Source organism: Bombus pascuorum, chromosome 1, assembly GCF_905332965.1.
Source record: "Bombus pascuorum chromosome 1, iyBomPasc1.1, whole genome shotgun sequence".
In the NCBI taxonomy this organism is placed as follows: Eukaryota; Metazoa; Arthropoda; class Insecta; order Hymenoptera; family Apidae; genus Bombus; species Bombus pascuorum.
Window position 1 is genome coordinate 23,864,630 of NC_083488.1, and position 20,816 is coordinate 23,885,445.

The 20,816-nt window shown below is 33.8% G+C and overlaps 4 protein-coding genes and 1 long non-coding RNA gene across 7 annotated transcripts in view; 4 read left to right on the top strand and 1 right to left on the bottom strand.

The window, feature by feature from the left end:
* The window catches only part of LOC132914946 (proton channel OtopLc-like), a 23,664-nt gene extending 23,548 nt beyond the window's left edge, over window positions 1-116 (top strand). Inside the window, exon 10 of the mRNA XM_060974489.1 lies at window positions 4-116. The gene's annotated coding sequence lies outside the window, so the exon portion shown is untranslated. The remainder of the gene's footprint in view (window positions 1-3) is intronic.
* Window positions 1-1,483, top strand: part of LOC132916027 (uncharacterized) — a 1,726-nt gene extending 243 nt beyond the window's left edge. The window contains exon 2 of the mRNA XM_060975771.1: window positions 4-1,483. Coding sequence (XP_060831754.1) covers window positions 4-559 — 556 coding nt within the window. The 3' untranslated portion in view covers window positions 560-1,483. The remainder of the gene's footprint in view (window positions 1-3) is intronic.
* Window positions 1,328-19,140, bottom strand: LOC132915167 (putative protein FAM10A4). Its single transcript, XM_060974888.1, has 4 exons — window positions 18,820-19,140; window positions 18,266-18,678; window positions 3,177-3,395; window positions 1,328-2,877 (listed from the first exon to the last, which is right to left on the bottom strand). The coding sequence occupies exons 1-4, from the start codon at window positions 19,130-19,132 to the stop codon at window positions 2,665-2,667; spliced, it is 1,158 nt and encodes a 385-aa protein (XP_060830871.1). The 5' UTR covers window positions 19,133-19,140; the 3' UTR covers window positions 1,328-2,664.
* LOC132914953 (eukaryotic translation initiation factor 5B) lies at window positions 7,548-17,660 on the top strand. 3 transcript variants are annotated; one of them, XM_060974510.1, is made up of 11 exons: window positions 7,548-7,770; window positions 13,061-13,147; window positions 13,214-13,299; window positions 13,390-13,546; window positions 13,909-14,547; window positions 14,602-15,066; window positions 15,211-15,327; window positions 15,513-15,742; window positions 15,817-16,008; window positions 16,072-16,335; window positions 16,438-17,660. In XM_060974510.1, the coding sequence occupies exons 1-11, from the start codon at window positions 7,698-7,700 to the stop codon at window positions 16,816-16,818; spliced, it is 2,691 nt and encodes an 896-aa protein (XP_060830493.1). In that variant the 5' UTR covers window positions 7,548-7,697; the 3' UTR covers window positions 16,819-17,660. The 3 variants fall into 3 exon arrangements, with proteins under 3 accessions (XP_060830493.1, XP_060830484.1, XP_060830501.1); XM_060974501.1 differs by having other exon boundaries at window positions 7,551-7,770; window positions 13,909-15,066; XM_060974518.1 differs by having other exon boundaries at window positions 7,553-7,770; window positions 13,909-15,066; window positions 15,570-15,742.
* LOC132915261 (uncharacterized) lies at window positions 18,712-19,076 on the top strand. The gene is made up of 2 exons (XR_009659810.1): window positions 18,712-18,873; window positions 18,910-19,076. It is a non-coding gene; the product is annotated as an uncharacterized LOC132915261 (long non-coding RNA).
* Window positions 19,141-20,816: the final 1,676 nt, after the last annotated feature.

Consider the following 20,816-nt stretch of genomic DNA (forward strand, 5'->3'; position numbering starts at 1 on the left):
CAGATTGCAATGGAGATCGCGTCGCTCTTATTGCCGCAGAAAGGTAACTATCAACCTGCAGCAGGACAACGAATGGTCCTCTACGATCCAGAGAAGCCCAAAGAGATTAATCTGCCCTAATTCGTGGATGACGAATTCAGTGAGTTTCGTTCCTTTCGTCGACAATCGGCTCTATTTCGATCCAAACTCTTTGTTCTGCATCGCGTCACCAGCCGTGGATATTCAAAGTTCGGCCCACGTTATACGATCGTCCAGGCAAATACGTCATCACCATCATCATCATCCTCATCGTCGACACCACCATCATCATCACAGAAAGCATCGACGCGTGGTCAGCGATCCGGGTACAAGAGATTGGAACGCCGATAACCCAGATGTAAAACGACATCGTCGAATGTTCAGTTACGATACGGGTATTACTGGACTTAGATTAATCGAGGAGGGCGAGACAGCCGATACCGACAAGGAAGTTCCATCCCCTGACGAGACGAAAACGTCGACTTTCAGGAAAGTGCCATGGCATCCTAACTTGCACATGCTCAAAATTAGAAGAACCTAGTACGATAAAATGACGCACACCTGGATCGTTAGAATGATACAAAAGGAGCAAGAGTTTTATCGTATAAGTTGATCGATCGTCTCGTTGTCTTTTTTTTTTTATTTTTATCCTTGTTTTTCGAAGGATTGTTACGATGAGGCATTATTTATCTTATTGTAGGGAGTCGGACTTTTAGCATCTTCAAGATTACAATTTTTATTTCCCTCATTATAAGTGTAAATGTTTGGATAGCTTACTTATATACTTTTTAGTCTTTAACTTTACAAAATTATTGCATTTGGTAGATTTGTGAACATAGAAATAACTTCTATTCAATAAATAGAATATTCTTTTTATGTATCTGATATACATACATGTTACTAGCTAAAATGATGAGGAAAATTATTTGACCTTGGAGATGTTGGAAAAAAATTACTTCCTAGTATAATTGTACGTGTATCAAAGCGAATTAATTATCTCTAATCAATTATTCCTAAGAGTGCAGTACCTTTTCATTTTACGTGCAATATTATCGTTTATAAGAATTTACGCGTAGGAAATTATTTATTGTGCAAGTCATGCGAATAGTGCGTTACTATTAGCCATTGAGATTGCGTTACCCTTTCTTTTAAATCGTTAGATACGAAGACACAACGATGTAGCTCTTTTCTTGTTTTCTTAGTTCTCTTTCTTTTTAAAACAAAGTATATGTGATTATCGTTAATCCGAACAATATTTTTGTACATATTTATTTGTCAATTTTTCTGTGGCAAATAAGAATTGTTGATATTTACACAGAACTGTATGATGTATTTATTGAACTCGTGGTACATCGTATAGCAGTTTATATTTCCACAAAAATGCACATTTGAAGCGGTATATTGTTTTTTGATTGCTCAACTCTCACACTGTTGGTTCAATATTCATCAGATCATAATTGAAAAAGGAATCTTTCTGGTTAATAACTAAAAGAATATCCTTTAAAAATTAATGGACTTCTTAATATGTACGATATATAAATGAACTTCCATAACAAATTAATCAAGTTCGTCTAAAACTTCACCTCCTAGGAAAACTCTTCTAAATCACATAGAGTAATTCCGAGTGCCTAGTTTTATATCATACTGCTTCGCGATATTTGGTTTGCCAAAAATCATCCTTTCTTTCTTCCTTTGTCTCTCTCTTCGTAGGTATATACAATACACACATTCAATTTAGATCTGCTTTTCAAGGATTAGCGAAGATCTAGCATTACGTTTCACATTAACTTGATGCATATAATATTTAGCCTTGAAAAAAAGAATCCATTGATTTTATAACACATTATGAATATATCATATGAAATCGTATTCGTTCCGTATCGGGTCAAGCATCAGCTGTTTATCGAGCAAAGTGAACAAAATGCCTATTATATACGTAAAATGCTAAACATAGATATTAATGTAAATTAAATCTAGAGTTAAGTGATAGCACACGTTGACATATTTCGTTGATGTGTGAACAAACGTTTTATAACATAAGTAGACAATTAGTTTAAACGTATAAAATATTAAACTTGAAAAAACGAAAAAGCTATACGTATACGTTTAATAGAAATGAATTCTAGTATTACTCGTTACTCTAAAATGTATTTCCATATAATGAACAACTAAAAATTACGAATTATTTAAGAAAGAAGCATTAAAAGGCATAAAGTAATTCCTTCTTCATCGCAAATTTAAAATCAATCAAACAAGTTTGAAATCAAAATGGTAAAATTGTTCGGCAGACTAATATAATATAGAATATATGCTACTCGATTATTATCTAGAAGTTCAGTTGGACGTTTACAGAATAACGAATGTCGATATATTCCATATTTAGAATACAGTTCTAACTATAAGCTATATTATATAGGATTTTTATAATTATGCTTCTTTCTCAAGTTTATCGAGAAACGAATAAATCTTCTTTATGGCAACAAAGATATATCTTTTTACAATCCAGCTCACGGTTAATTTGTTAGTATTCGTTTAATAAGACACTATATAGTTTCATATAATGGTCGCTTTAGGTCAATTATTCAGAGCCTTGTAAATCATCTGAAGGTAAATTGAGAAGGAATTACGAGAACGAGCACACCAGCTTTAATCAAGGCCAACGTCGTCCTGTTGTTTCGGTTTTTTGGTTGCTGTGAACCCGTGCATCCTAAAAGGAAGACCCTCTGGGATATTAGTAGCTGTGCCAAATTTCACAGCCACCTTATTAATAAACGCCATGATCTTCGGATTGCTTTGGTACTTCATAATATTTGTTGGGTTTGTAGAAATTTCTTTGAAGGCCTCAGCGATTTCAGGATCCTGCAAAAGAAAAATTAATTGAGAGATTAATTCAAAAATTTGCTGATTAATTAATGGAAGAATTAATTGAAAAATTTAGTGAAGAATTAATACCAATATCAGAATAGGTTTCGTTCTGACATTAAAGTGATAATCCACGCTATAAGAACTCCAAAAAAATTATATTAGTGCTGTCATATCATGAGTTTTATATATTTTAACTTAATTATATAATTTAACTAATATAAAACCATGTGATACAGAAGTTTATTTTAATGCATAAACGATATTGTCGAATGGATTGATTAGTAGATATTTACCTGGAAAGCTTGGAGAATATCTGGATCATTTAAAAATTTATAAAAGTCAGCCAGGTTTTCAGGGTTATCTCCGGGATACTCAGTTTGGGAAGTACGGGTGTTGTCCTCATAAGCTTTTGCATTTTCTTGAGCTTTCCTTAACATTTCTTGTTTCTTACGCTCTAAATCTTCTTGTATTCTGCGTTCCTTCTTTCTCTTACGGTCCTCGATCTTTCGAGCCTATAAAGGGAAATTTGATATAAAATAACTGGTTTAAGATACTGGTTTATCGCAAAATATAATAGACAAAATAATATAATAAATAATAAAGTAATAAAAAAAAAAAAATATAATATAGTAAATAGTAAGTAAAAATAATACATAGAAAGAATCTTTATTTTTAATGTATAATTTAAATTTATATATTTTGAATATTATTTTAATTAACTTAATCATTATCATATATTTTAATTAAAATATATAAAAGAACAAATTTTTGTACGATGTTTGCGATTTAACACAAACAAAGTACTCTAATCATTATGTTCCGTGAAAGGAGTAACTCAGAGATCTGTCCAGGTTCAGGAACCTGTCCAAATACTAAATCATAATGACGTGAAACACGTCTGTCCAAGCCGCATTGTGACCTCATACGATTACGAGCTTATTATAGATCGTGTACCGGCCAATTTGGCCAGTAAACTTCGTTTCTCAAATCGATACTTTTCCCGTTCTCGTTATACTTCCCTCTTTTACACTTCATACATACTCGACAGCTTTCCATTTGTAATTCAGTTTTACACTTCAACTCCTATCCTTGGCAAGGATCAGTTAGCGTTTCGAATAGACCATGAAAATTCTGTGTGCACTAAACTATGCCCCATCGTTGCTACAATGATGAAATCTACGCTTGTACCTAAACATTCCATCGTTTTGGCGTCAATGAAAAGAATTTTACATTGTCTCACGTATTACGCAAAATCATAACGAATAATGAAACATTGAAATATCTGTTTCGAAGGAATATTTATAATAGAGAAACTATATCAAATCAGAGTGTTTTATCGTAATTTATTTAAATATCAATGAATAATAGGTAGAAATGTTATAATGGAAATTATTCATCGCATAGAAGCGCAACATTTATATTTTAATATTAAAGTTTGACCGTAACGAGCCATTTATAATACAAAAATAAGAAGAAAGGACAACAACGATTTATAATTAGATGGATGCAGAAGTGCTTTCAGTTTCTACGTTACTTATCAATAGCATTGTTTCTTAACTACATCGTGATAGACTTAAATAGAAAGTACGTTCTATATAATAACTACGGATGTCTGATTTCAACAACAAATAAATAAAATGACTTGTCATAATTATATATGCCTTAATGTAATAATTAAGGCGGAAAGATATCCTTGATTGAAGTTCATATAAAGAATCGTAGAATTAAATAGACGACACATAGACATAAGGAAATAAAGGAAGATATTAAAAACACTTGTTATATTTTTATTACCTAAACTGATAGAACCTTTGAACAATACTATAAGATCGATAACCTGATAAAATAATGTTATAGATAAGAGAAGATAAAGAGATAAGAAGAAGAAAGGATAAAGGAGAGAGCACGGGAGATAGCGACGGAGAGAGCGAGCAAACGCGAGAACTTTTGCACGAGGGAAGCACCACCTTATACGGCGGCGACCCGGGCTTCTAAATATAAAGGCGCCCGTCGTTTCGATGCTTCTCTCTGTCCGAACGAGCACGCATTTCGCTGCGAATCTCTTCTCTTTGCTACACGCGCCGTAGCCACGCTCTCTCGTTGGGACCGTCGATAACAGACGTCTGGAATTCCGCTAATATTACATCGCACAAAAGTTTGTCCCCTTTCCATCTTTCGTGTTCTTGTGTTCACGGTTCTTTAATTTCAGAACGAAGCGTTTCGTTGGGAGCTTGCTTCCCACGTTATGTGAAATTTTATTCTAGTGATTTCGAAGTAGTACAGATAGTAGTATTTTAGTAATTGAAAAATTGGTAGAGTTCTTTGAGTTCTTGTTAATAGAACGAGTCCTTAAAGTCCTGATCTGACTTTTGCTATTCAAATTTTGCTATTATAATTGGAAAATTTAGTAGATCTTTACATATCATGTTGTATTATATCTATTTAAAATACTTTAGAACATGCTTTAGGAATTTAGGTTCAAGCAATTAAAATTATTTTTGTACTTTGTATTAATCTAGTTATCGAAGCCAGGCAGATATAAATTGTTATTTGCTACGTGAAATGTATTGAATTTTGAGAATTGACTATTCCTTACATGTTTACGATGCTTTCGAGAAATCTTTTATGCTCTATTTATTGTATATCATTTATTATACATTATATATATTAATCATATATATTGGGCATTTTTTATGAAATTTCGAGCTTCAGTGTTTGTAAAACTCCGTTTTATAAGGAACTATATACAAGTAACTATATATATATATATAACTATAACAATATACAAGCACTGATCTTTGTTATGTTATACAGAACTTGCAAATGCTACGATGTAGCGTATATATTACTGAGAATTATTACACTTGCATCCTGGATATTTCAAGAGGAAAGTTTATTTGATGTAACGCTATTTTCATTGACAATGAAAACCTATAATAACTTACGTAGCATATTATCAAATATAACAACGTATTGGATATAACTTTTTCAATGAAAATGAAATTATACTTCGATTTTCCTACCTTTAACAATATAAAGAAGTTAAAAATAAAAAATTAAATAATAGAATTATTCCAAATTCCTGTATACTAAATAAGAATCACAGAGGCTTATTTTCTAAAGACTCAAAGTATTACAATTTCGGTACTATTTGATTAAGATATTCGATTTATTTTGACTAGCAAAACCAACACACATTCCTCGAGATCAAAGATGTACTACTTTCATCAACATCTAACTTTCTGCCGATTTCCATGACGACCTTGTCCCCATATCACGCATGTATTTTAGGAATTCTACGACTGCGGCGCATATAATTGGCTCGTATTAAGTAACTACACAACTTTGATCTTCGATAAAGCTTCGTAATTTTCATTGCGAAGACAAAGAAAATATATCTACGAGAGATCATCGCGATTATTTATAAACCTCTATCTTTATACTCGTCATGAATTTCCGTCATCGACTTTCCTTCGTCTGGCCTACCAAATTCTGGGGGTAACATACTGTGACCATCGATGAGAAAATATAGCAACAGAAAAACGGACGATGACAGACTTTCGTCATACATTAAAAAAAAAAAAAAGAAAAAAAACACAGGAAGGGGAGGAAGAAAAGATCGACGAAGACGACGACGATGGAAACGAGGTTGAGGATGACGTGATAGTTAGATCGAAACGTGTACAGGATCTTCGTGCACGGTCGCTAGTCAATGTCTTAGCGGTCTGTCGGCCAGGTAGACCCTGCAAACCCGAGAAAACCGGGCCGCCAAGAGGTATTTTTAAAACTGCCACTCTACGACCAGTATCTACGGATTGTACGAGATAATGATTCGGTGAATCAGTGGTGGTCGTGCTCAGGCATCTTCTGCATACTTCAGGAAAAACCAAATTGTCGTTTTGTAGACTATTGCTAGCCTCGAATAAAAGCAACGCTTCATTGGACTCGTTTAAAAGCCGTACTTTTTGGTTAAATCTCGTAATTATAGAATTTTCTATGAGTTGCTTTGACCAATCTTTGATTCGAGTAAAGAAGGAACCTGGTAAATTGTCAAAAGAATTCAGTTCAGGTTTAATCTTTCATTAGAATCCTAGTATAGCATCTTCTATTCAAACCTATCATCCTCGCTATCAACACGTTACGAAATCAGCAAAATCAACATTACAGATTTCGATCTTCTTCGCTCAGATTCATTTCTTTTTCTCTCTTAACGCTTTCGAAACAAACATGTTTACTCCATCAAATATCGAGTAATTATTTATAGAGTATGTACTCTAGATCTTCTCTGCAACATAGAATCATTTACTTCCATTTATATGCATCATGTCGTAATTAATTATACAAAGTCCAAGTAATAATCCAAATCTTCACGCGCATATCCTTTCTCCATCAATAATATATTTATATATATATATTAAAAGTGTCTCCAATTTCTAGAACACTTAGAGAAAGTGTGAAGAAACACTCATCCTTCCTTCGGACATCCTAAGATCTTCTCGATTGAAATTTAATTTGACGCTAATCCATCCAATAAACGATAAGGAATTTAACATGCAATTCTTCTCTATTCAACAAATACCAAAAACAATAGGTATTCGAAAATTATGCGAATGGAATCTCGCGATCAGGCGGGAAAAAACGAGAAAATGATGGCTCGCGTGGTCCCGGCTGTGGGGTGAGAAGTAGAGGGGCGACTTCGGGGTTTGGCGGTAGTGACAATGCCAGTTCCTCGCGGGCGAGTTGGAGTCGAAGGCGACTATCGAGTGAGACGAGCTGCCAGCCCTGGCTCATCGTGTAGTGCCTAGTGAAACGAGATGACGGGCTCGCGGCTGAGACCCGCGTACTTCGTGGGCCTCTTGCTGGCCTTTCTAGCCGTCGCCTTACAGGGTGAGTAGCCCTCGATCGGGCCCCTTCCCTCCAAGGATGCTTCTCTTCCCCTGTTCGCTTTGTATCATCATTCTTCTTCATCATTCTTCTCTTTCGATTCTTCCGTGAACGCTTCATTTGGAGTAATTAATCTCTCGAGTATTTCTGCTACGGTTCATTTTCCAAGATTTTATCGTTCCTTCAGAAAGCGATCTTGTATCGTCATCATCATCATCATCATCATCCATGTTTTCCAATTCTTGTGCAATCGTTTGATTTGAGGAAGTTGATCTTTATATTTAGTACAGTTTATCTTCCAAAGTTTTATCGTTCCTTTAGGAAGAGGCTTTGCACCATCCTCATCCCTGTTCTTCAATTTTTCCGCAATCGTTTGATTCCAGGGAGTTCATCTATTTCGAGTGTTTTTGACGCAGTTTCTCGTCCAAGTTTAATTTAGAAAAATTTATATCAGGAAGTGATCAGCGTATCTCTGTTTCCGATTCTAATTTTGTTCTATGTTTTATGGCGATTAAATATAATACTCAAAGTTGATGGAATTCTGGAAGTCATTACGAAGTCATTACTATTCTTCTTTTTCTTTCGTGCATGATTTTCTTAACGATTTTCCAATTTACAAAAGAAATTAAACAAGAACTTTTTAGAGGAAAATTGGTTCTTCTCCTCATTGTTGCATCGTTTCGTAGAATTTCAAAAGCAAGTGTTGGTGCCAAGATTTTCTCTAAAGAGACTACCTCGTTCATCGCATATATACATAATCTGCTTTATGGAATTTTCTCCATCGATACGTTTCAATTCTAACCGGAAACAGAGCTGCCAAACAAATCCATGCATTGACATCATCATTTGTTTTCGCGTTATTTTTAACGAGTTGTCACGAGACGCTTTTTTAGAATGTATCTACGCGACGTCGTTTATTCGACGTTTATTCGTCGTTAATTTTATAAACGAAGAGCAACACCTTGCTTTTGCACGAGTATGATTCACGATATTATTCGTGAAGATGATCGTAGACCTGAGAATCTTTTGATTTTATCGTTTCCAATTGTTAGGATTGATCTAGATCATCGATTTTTCAAGCGCGTAGGTGTCAGTGTGGTCAAGTTTCTAGAAGTTTTAGCGGTCGATGATATGGATGACGCGCTGACGAACGTGTGACGATTGATGAAGGTCAATGTTACGTAAAGTCACTGGTCTGCGTCATCGGTTGCCTGGCTTGTCAAGCCTCTTCAGCATCGAGCAAACGTGCGATCGAACCGATGAACCTACGATCCATTGCATCATCGTTGGTTTGTTATGTCGATACCGTTAACGAGCATCTCTTCTCCATTCAACGTCACGTGTTCTTCCTTTCAACGTTTAACTTTATTTCCTTGATACATCGTGACGTCTTACAGACTCCTTCGAATGGTATCGATAGTTCAATAGTGGTTCTTAACGCAATACAATCATTTTAAAATAGTACCGATGATTATGTACATATACGTCATATCAGTAATGGTTCTTAATAAAATAGAATCATTTTCTTGAAAATATTATAAAAACATTATAAATATATATCTATATCAGAAAGAATACAAAATGATTGCACTTTGTAAATTGAAGAAATGAAAGAAGTTGAAGGAATTACGTGCTCTTTTAATTTTTTAAATAAATTAAATTTTTCGTTTTCGATGGTTTTGATAGATATAAAAGAATATATATTTGAAATGTTAGGCATTTAGTAGTTATTATTTATTTCTTTTTCTTTCCATTCTTTTTTCTTTTTTATGCAATATGAAATGGTTATTGTAGATGTGAAATGCAGTTGGAGAACAACGATAACGGTATTGCGGTTAAATTAACGAAGCGAAATGGGACGACGATCGAGTAAACGATTTTGATCGTGCATTCAAGGATTTGTTATTTTAGGAATCGATGGAAACCGACTGTCAACAACTTGCAAATAATTACATAAGGACAGGCATAAATCCGTGCCAGATTCGCTCTAAATTCTACAAATTTGATCATGAATTCCGTTTAAAGCGATACCTGAACCTTAACATGTTTGCTGATGGCAATGGACAATGAAGGATAATCAGAATCCGTGTTTACCATTTACGAACAGTTCCTAAATTAATATTCGTCAAATGTATTAACGTGTTCGTAAAATATATGGTAAACATATAATATTGAAACTTTTACAAATTACTATAAAAAAAAAAACGTGCATTTACGCCATGACGCTTTTAATATTATTAAAGAATATAGTATTATACTAAGGTGCAATTTCTTAAATAAATTATATCTATATCAATCAATATAATAATTAATACAATCTTTCTTATTATTTTTAAATGGCAATTTAATTTCTTTATAAAAATCTTTATATGAAAATTTTCTTTCATAGGGAAAGAGTACTTGTAAAAATAATTACAGTAATATAATAGATCAATGGCAAGTGAAGAAAAAATGAACAATGCACTTTTCGAGTAAATCTAACTTTTATAGCAAAAAGATTAAAGACTATACATGCCACAGTGCGCGGAACAAGACTTCAGAATCTATCTTTATCCTTGGTGGCTATGCTTGTGCCAAACGACAGCTGCTTACCTCTACTTCCATTACCCGTATCTTGACATTTTCGAGGATTATTTTGCAACATACATAATTTCAACATATTATCTTACAGATCGCTAAAGTCTAAAATTAATATTCCGCCTGTAAATTAGCAGTAGCAGCTATTCACTTATAATTTACTTCTTTGTTTGTTCTCATAATATCCAATAACGAAACAGTAAATCTACATCAAAATAAAATCTTGAAATCCGCTATAGAACAAAAACAAATAAAAGAGGAAGAAAAGCTACATAAATAATTTGACGAGTCTCGTAAAGTCAAGTTAAAATTCAATAAATAATTAAGTATCGTTAGAACTTTGTTAAGATTCCCTCTGATTTTGTGAGAGACAAAAGGCTAAAGCGTGCAAAATGATAAGATCTCGTGCCAAGAGTACCAACACGTGTGATGTAATGATGAAAATTTATGAGCAATACATGCTACGTATTTTCTTTTCATCTATACCTATAGAGTAACTAAATTTCACTTTGAAAATTGCATCATCGGTTAAGGAACAGGAAACCTGACTCCATATAAATTCTTCATAGTTATTTCATAGTAAGAAATCGTTGGTTGCTACATAATCATTAACTAGTATATCCAGTATCTCTAGTATACTAGTATATCTTCTGTCGATGTTGCTCTTCAATTTGTTGTTCCAATGCATTGATATCATCATCGATGGTATCAATGAATTTTGTATCATCGAAGAATCTCGACTAAAGTATTTGTACTTTTTCGCTGCGAATAACCGATAAAAATACGTTTCGCTCATCCAATATATAAATATTTTCAAGTGTTGCTCGGCTCAAAGCCGCCTACTCGTCGCTAAACTTAGAAACCGGCCTCCCAGGTACTGCCTAGAAAGATGATATCGACATTTTCATCGACCGAGATTTTATATACGGTGGCACATATTATAACACCAAAGCTAGATCCTGGCATACCATGTTTTCATAGACAAACGTGTGAGAGTATTGACACATTTCATTTGAAGTCATCTTCATTATTCATAGGATTCATAGTCTTCAACGTTGAAACACTGTGCTTATTTGTGTCCCTTTCCATTTCAATAAATTTGGAAATGATTTCACAGCATGTAAAGTACAATTTTAGTCTAATGGATCCTGAGGGTTTGTTGTAATATTTAGATTGTAGAAGTTTCTTCATTTTCCTCTAGTTTCTTTAGATCTAGATGTTTAGTAAATAATCAATAATTGTCAATAGTAGTAAAAGTGAATGTATGTGTATATAAAATCTTCCTTCTTGTATATTACGTTTTGATACATTCTATGTATCAAATAATCTATAGTAATAAAGGTATTGATAGTTAATCCAATTAATTCTCATTGTTGTACTCTCACAAGGTTACCAACTGGTAACTGATCCCCATATTTCTCAATAATTGTTCTGGTTTGGCAGTTTGGAATATATTCAAGGTGTTAATGCATCTTTAAATTTTCAAGGTACTGATTAATTACTTGGTAACTCTCTTCTGCTGTGTTCTCAAAACTTTACTGGGCAGCATTTGCATTCTTCTTTAATTTCTCTTCTGTAAATCTACTTACTCTAATAGATTTCTAAAAACATCATTCTTAATCAAAAACCATTCTTTATCATCATCTTCAGTGTTCCCATTATTGTACATTTCTTTTCATCATCATATTCTTCTTCTCTTCACAATGGCTGTTGAACTATTATTTTCATATATTGTTTTTAAAAGCCATTTTCTTCTAAAGAACTTGATGTTGAACATTCTAAATATCAAAATATTTGTACTTGTTCAAGTTCAATTTATCAAGCAATAAATCTACTTGGACAAGAAATTACATTCCATAGGATATACCGAAGATATTCTTCTTCCTGTTAAAATTGTTTATCGAAGATTCTTGATGAGTAAAACTTTCCTAATATACATGTAAACTACTCTCATATTTTAATATTTGATCCATTGGTGGGTCGCGTCTCAAACTTTGGAAATCTATGATATTTTACTATTGGACTTTTAATGTTCTTCAGGAAAGATACTTATCTTTTCCTAGTTCCTTAGATCGCGATCAAGCATGGTTGTTGTTTCGGCACACCTGTCACTGTTCGAGCACGCGTTCAACCCAAACGATGTGTAACGACTCTGACAAGATCTTGCGTCACCTGGGTCAGATATTTTTGGTGGTCGCGTGGCGTTAAACTCTCCTGCTAAGCTCCGTGCTAGGTTATCTAATACTCCGCACCTTCTTTTGGCACCGCGTGTTTAGCATAGTGAGAACTCTCGACGAAAATTCCTGGCACCCAAAGAATCGGCATAGAACCAAGCCAACCGTGAAATCTTTTGTAAAATTCGTACAAAAGAGAAATACTTCATATAAACATTTCTTGTTATTGTATATACACCTCATATACGTTCATGAATGATCATCAGGATATACCAATGGTTCTTTAGTGTTATTGTATCAATAAAATATTATATTTCAGATACACAATTTGTTCTTTTATAAAAAAAAAAGTTGAAGAAAAGAAATTGAAATTCCAATAATTTTGAAATGGAAACCAAGTGCTTCTTCAAACGTGCAATAAATTCATAATCAACTAATATTCGTAATAATCTTTTACACTTTTCAACATAAATACTACTTCTTCTCTTCTAATAAATACATAAATTCCTGTAGTAATTTTGAAACTGAACTCATGTTTTCAGGAGTGCAAAGCGAAGAAGAGCTAGAAGTGCCGCCAGAGGATCTGTGTCGACCATATATAGAGAAGGCATTAAAGGATCTCGGTACAGGTAATATTAAAATGTCGAGGGATATTCAACTGGAGCACAACGATTTCTAGAATCTTTCGTTTGAAGGATCTTTGGAGCAGACCAGTGCCGAGGCCGGGACCGACGTCGATAAAGAGAGTCAAGAAGATGAAGCAAAACCTGCGAGCGAAGAAGTAAGACAAAGTATCCTTTTCATTCTAAAATCAATAATTATCATTTTAATGTACGAAGATGACGGAAATGTTTTTTGACATTCGCTGTAGGAAGGTAAGCCTTCAAATGAAGATGTGGCAGCAGAAGAAGATAAACAAGAATCGGTAGAAGAAACTGGAGGCGCAGAAAGTGGCGAACAAGATGTGCAAAGTACTGAAGCTGGAGAAGAACCTGGAGAAAGCGCCGAAGCAGGTGAAGCAGAAGAAGGTAAATGTTAAAGGATCAGTATTTGCATCAACCTGTTAATCTTCTTCTTACATCTATAAATTCATTCAAGTTAGGTAATTAACATTATACCAAGCTAATACTGTATACTCAATACTGCTCTTTTATGAACATAGATACTTCTTTCGTTTGTTATCTAATTATTCTTGCCTTTTTATATAATTTTTCTTATTTTAAATAAACTATCCTAACTCAATAAAATTTCTTACCTTAACAAATTAGATTAAATTCCTGGAGCTTTTGTGGAATCATAGAACAAAGGAAGCTAGAATACAATATCACGTCTCTTCTTTCAAGATTCATTATTACTGCCAAAGTATTAAAAAACATACTATTGCTTCTAGGTGAAAGTGAGCAACCAGATGAAAAGTCTGGAGAAGTAGTCAAAGAAACCGAGGAGGATAAGGAGGAATCTGTGGAGCAAGCGGAGGAGGGTGGTGCAGATTCTACTCAGGAAGGAACTGAAGAGGATAAGGATGTAAAATCTGGTGAAGAGGAAAAATCGGAGGAGGCAGCACAAGTGGAAAAGTCTGAGGAAGAAGGACCAGCGGATGCTGGAAAATCAGAAGAAGAAATACAACGGGATGCTGAAATCGATGTAGACGAAGGAAAATCCGAGGAAAAATCGCAGGCTGACGATGGAAAATCCGACGAAGTACAAGCCGAAGGAGAATCGGCTGAAGAAGCGAAAACCGACGAGGAGAAATCCGACGAAGAAGCTAAGACCGAGGAGGTGAAGTCTGACGAAGAGAAAACCGAAGACGAGACGACCGATTCGAAGGCGGAAGAGACAGAGGAAGCAGTTTCTAAAGAAGAAGCTGAAAAAGACCAAGATAGCAAAACTGAAGAGGAAGGTCAATCAGCGGAGCAGCAAGTAAGCGGAGAAGAAGCGAAGGAAGAGAGTAAAGAAGGTGAAGGTGAAGGTGAAAGTACAGAAGGCCAAACAGAAGAGGAAGCAAAACAGAGCGCAGAAGCTGAAGAAGGTAAGTCTGAAGAAGAAACCGCAAAATCAGTTGAAGATGAAACTGTAAAATCAGTGGAAGAAGAAACTGCAAAATCAATGGAAGAAGAAGAAGAAGAAGCGGAGAAGTCGACAGAGAAAGGAACTGAAGAAGAAGCTAAATCGGCAGAGGAAGAAACTGATAAACCGAAGTCTCGTGCTAGGAGAGAAATTGGCGGAAAGGAAGGCGAAGAAGAAGGCGAAGGAGAAGGCGAAGAAGGCGAAGGAGATGGTGAAGGCTCGAAGGAACCAGGAGAAAGCGAAGAAGAACCTACCCCAGAGGAAGATTTGATTCGAGAGATAGTGGTACCGGAGAATTTACGACCACGTGATCATATTAATCAATTGTTAAAACTGGATGAAGAAAATGAAGAGAAAGAACGAGCAATACAGAAACACGCGGATGTTATACTAAAGGAACTAAAGAGGGTTTATGACAATGCCATTCAACCATTGGAGTCTTTGTATAAATATAGAGACTTGAGCAATAGACATTTTGGTGGTAAGCATAATTAAAATAAACAAAATGTGATAGGTCAATATTAACTGATAAAGACATTGTTCCTTAAAATAGTAATATTCGAAAATACTACTAATACTAAAGTACTAATATTCGATATTTAAATATGTAACATTAACTTTATAGATCCAGAAATATTTTCGAAGCCATTAGTCCTCTTCATGGGTCCGTGGAGCGGTGGGAAATCTTCCATCATAAACTATTTGCTCGATATCGAGTATAGCCAGACATCGTTAAGAACAGGTGCGTAAGTAGCGAGAAAACGAAGAAAGTAGTGAGAATTTGTTGTGCGAGGATGCTTCGACTTACTTTACATTGACGCTTAACTAAGTCGGCCGTGATCACGCCTTCAAATAGTAAAACAATGCTGATGTAAAGATTTAGCGCTAGAAGCATGCTAGGAGCATGAATATACAGATAGTGTTTAGGTGGTTTGAGAGAGTGCTTTGAGGAGCAATGCAAAACGCCAAATGGAAATGACACAGGAGCCGAGCCATCTCCGGCCTACTTCAATATTATTATGCACGGAGAGGAAGAGGAGATCCTCGATGGCACACAGTTAGCCGCCGACTGGACTTTCTCCGGATTACAAAAATTCGGCCAAGGATTGCTCGATCGTCTTAAGGGTTTACGACTTGACAATAAATTGCTAGAAAAAGTAAATATATTCTTTAAATAATTTCATTCTATAAAAATTTGTTATTTTAATGATGTATTTTTTTACATTAATAGGTCAATATCGTCGAGATACCAGGAATTTTAGAAATTCGAAAACAAGTCCAACGTTTGTTCCCGTTTAACGATGCGTGTCAATGGTTCATTGACCGCGCAGACATAATATTTCTAGTATACGATCCATCCAAGTTAGACGTTGGGCCAGAAACAGAGGCTATCCTTGATCAATTGAAAGGAAGGGAACATCAGGTAAACTTCGATATTCAAATCTGGACACTGTTAACATCAGGATAATGTGAACTTCCACAACAGACACGCATCATTCTCAACAAAGCTGATCAAGTAAAACCAGAAGAATTGATGAGAGTGCAAGGTGCTCTGATTTGGAATATATCCCCGCTGATGTCCAGCGCTGAGCCACCGATAATGTACTCCACATCATTGTGGTCGTTACCATACGAAGCTGGTGCACCTACCAGATTATTGTATGCTCAGGAACGTGCATTCCTACGTGACTTACGTACTGCCATCGATAAACGGGTCGAGCATAAGATAGCGAGCGCCAGAAGATTCGCTGTAAGTTATTACGATCGATTTTTCATTAATATAATTTTTCATCTTCTTAATCTGTTGTCTTTGATCGGTGATTAAATATGAAATATTTTTTTATGCTTATAGGTACGAGTGCGCAATCATGCTAAAATGGTAGACTGCTACCTAACCACGTACTATAATCACAAGACATTCTTTGGAAACAAAAAAGAGATCAGTGACAAGATTACCGATAATCCACAAGATTATCATATCTACGAGGGCTTAAGTACTTTGAAGAATATATCACGCTATGACTTGCCTGATCCAGACGTTTATCGAGACTTCTTCCGATTAAATCCTCTTTACGATTTCCCTCTACTAAGCTCTACGTGCACGTACTTCCGTGGATGTCCGATCAATAGACTTGATGTTGCCATTGCTTACGATTTGCCAGAGCTCGTAGGCAAATACAAGAAATCAGTAGAGCAAGTCATACACGAGTATGAAACAAGTCCTTCTAGTTGAGTGTAATCCTACATTCTCAGACAAAGCTCTTGATGCCACATGAGGTATGAGGTGAGAGCAAATCGTACAAAACAAATAAGAGAAAGAGTGAAAGGAAACGAACATTGGTGTGAGTTCATTACTTGAAGCAGTACAGAGAAGTTTCTTTCCTGAAATAACAAAAACCTAGGTTTGGATCGCCTTCAGATAAAAGTCCAACTGGATCAAACACGAAGAGAAGAGAATGCAAGACCTAAACAGAATTCTCCTGGAACATTATTTTGCGCGATAATATTAAATAGTTCATTTAAGGATGAGAAGACATACTGTGAAGTATGAAAATGTACTGTTGGTTTTGTAGGTAAATAATATGGATACTAATGACACAATAAGGAAGATAATACGGTTGGTTAATGATATGCTTAACATATATTTAAGTGTATTAGTGGATTGGAATGAATGGAAGATTTCAAACCTGTGTTTGGAAAATAGGACGAGTGTTACCATTCCAATCTAAGAAAAGAATAGTGTGTTTCCTTTGAATGTGTTTCAATACAGCTTTGATTACACAGTTATGGAAAACATATCACAACAATGGTGGGTCCTATTGTCTAACACACAAATATAGAAGTTGGAAATACAGTGAAATCGCGCGATAGACTTTTTTGGAACTTAGTGTAATGATTGTGCTAATTGTAGCACAACACTGTGACACTTTCAGTCATCAGAACAACATACGATGAAAGCAGTTACATATTATAAGTATGTAAAATAAAATAAATAAAAATATTTCCATTAAGAAAGAGATAAGAATGATCTCTTTTTGAAGCTACAAATCGTGTTCTTATTAAAAGTTATAAATATTTATTTTAAAAAAATTAATTAATTACTCGATAATAACTTCCCATGTTGATATATAAACTATATTTCAATGTGAATGAATATATTGTTTGTTTTAGTAAAAAATTTGATTTTTAATGTACCTTGTGTAAATTAAATGCCTCATATAAATAATGAATTGTTTTGCATTGTTATTGTTGTTCACAAGTGTGATTGATTTTTTTGAAAGTAAGCAAATTGTTATGTTATTCTACGTAAGTTAAGTATTGAGGTTTAATAGACTTAATTTATGTATTTTTCAAATAGGAATATATAAATTATACTTGTCATTTGTGTAAATGTGATATTCTCAATCCCAAATACAGATTATTTATATATATAATAAATAAGATTTAATAGATAACTAAAAGTATGATATATTAATCCAATATAACAAACAGGATTTAACTAATCTTAGTTACATGAAATAATACTATAAGAAAAATTACAATATGATTAATTAATAGGTATTCTTATTAAGTGAGCATGCAATCTTTTCAATAATAAAAAATTTGAAAAATATGCCGTGATTGAAATAATAAATTAGATTATGGGAAAGATAGTAACAATTTAAAAAGAAGATACTTACGTTTGGTGTAACTTCTCGTAGCCACTCATCAACTTGCTCATCAAAATCAAATTTACAAGCAAGTCTCAAATCAGTAGCTGCTTCTTCGAATTTTCCAAGCAATTGATAGGCCCTTCCTCTAAACTTGTGAGCTGCTGCACTATCTGGATTTAGTTCCAAAGCACGATTACAGTCACGAATACAGGCATTAGGCTTATTCATTAACATGAAAATTTGTCCACGTTTGGCATAAAGTAACGATGCCTGTGGATTTAATACTATAGCTTCTGTATAAAGTTCCACAGCTTTTTCATAATCTTTTTCTATAAAAGCTGATACAGCTTCGGAACGTTTAGCCTGAGATTCTGCAATTTCTTCTTCCGTTGGTTGCAAAGTAGGATTTCCCATCTTTTGAGGAGTATCTTCATCTGGTTCTAAAATTGTAATTTAGAAATATTATTAAATATTATATAAATTCTATTTAAATCCCAATATTATTAAAGATGCATACAAATAATTAAGATTAAATAAAAAAGTTAATAAAAATTAAGATAAAATTTTAGATAAATTTTTACCAATTACTCCACTCATATCAAGATCAATATCACTTTCTTCGCTTTCTGGTTCCGGTTCTGGTTTTGGTTCAGGTTCTGGTTTTGATTCAGGTTCTGGTTTTGGTTCAGGTTCTTTAGATGCATTTGCATCGTTTGAGTTTTTGTTTGTTGGTATATTAGTTAAATGCGGATTTGTTTCTGGTACATGTCCTCCAAAATATTCAATGAATTTTTTTATGAAATAAAATCTTTGCTCATTTAACATAGAAGGATTTATCCTGCATGTAGCAAAAAATGCTTCCAATTCTGCAAGAAGGTCTGGACTTATAGACATTTTGCTACCTAAAACAACGAATGAAAATAATAAATTATACAAAACGTATTATGCGCATTTATGCTGCATGAATATGAAAGAAAATTCTAGCAAACAAGTAAACGCGTCCAACATATAACCATATATGTATCAATTATGTATATCGAATGATTAGTCAATAAGCAAAAAATTTATGTGATTTAAATAAAGTTCGATCTTTTAATATATTTTGATTTTTTGACATGTACAATAGAAAAAGAATTACAATGTTCGAAATACCGGTAATGGATAGTTTTAATACATATCAGAATTCGCATACTTACCGATAATAATATAGGATTTACGTAAATTTCGACGAAAGGTATGAAATAAATATTCAAGGTTCTTATATTATTGAAAGTAATTTGTATTATTCGAGTTCACAAGATATGAAATTAATATTTGGAGCACAACAAAATGCACAAGGAATACGATCGAAGTAGATACGAACTATTATATACTAACAGAGAGAGAAAGACCAAATTCATCTGATCGTTAGATCTGATACGCAATACTGCACTAGGCAAGGCAGAATACATATATAGATATGTTGGCAAGTTTACAACTGGCATCATTTATGCAAGTAACATCTGATTAGTTAGAACTTACTTTAGATAATAATAGAAAAGTGTGTTTACGCGAATACGATAATAAATATTGATATAGAAATAACAAGAGAAAATAAAGACATGTTTTGGATCAAATTTAATACGCATAACTTCTCAACCGCTAGATTTCTAAGCTTAAGATTTTTATTTCTGCATTCTACGCGTTGAAAATTGTAATAAACAAAAGTCAATAATTTAATGTCCTCTAACGTAAAGTACAACCTCCGGTACAGCCAATTATTTTATTTTGTTCTTCATTAGCATTCGATGTACATTTTTCGTAATATATTTAAATATGTGACAACATGATCTCAATGTCGCTGTTATGTCAAAAACATCATACTTTACCAAATATGAGTACATTTTTGAAAATTCGCCGTATATTTTCTTTTTTCTCTAAAAAAAATATAGTAAGTAATTAATTTCTCTTTCTTAAGCAAGTTGCAATTACTTTGATTATTGCGCAATATTGTTATTCTCATATTTGCCTATCTCGGATAGAAAAGTAAATTTTCCATAAAAGAGTTTCCGTAAAAAGAACTATTCCGTAAAATTAATTTATAATTATAATAGTAATATAATATAATTATAATATAATAGTAATTTATAATTAGACAGGTTCTTGCCTATACTAATGTGGAACCAAACAGGGCAGATCCCTAATTTTTTGGTTCTTGTATATGCTAGCGTCGATCAGCTTCAGCACTTGACCGTATGGTGCACCACCTGTACTATGAAATTAGAACATTTTCTGTCTGCTACTGGCTGGCGACTAGTAACATAAGCGACATTTAAGTATTATTAACCGACAGCCAGTAGCTACAGCTGCAGTAATTACGTTTTGTATATTTTTATCGACTGGTCTTGTTGGATGGAATATAATTATTAGTAACTTTCCCTATTATTTACTAGGAAAGAATATATGTATTAGTAATATATGCAAATAATAAAAAAACGTGATTAATTTTATGTATAACTGTATTTTATTATACATAACCTTTAACTTTAACTTTCCATCGTTTTGAAGTATCAACTTTATCATTCGATAGTAGGGAAGT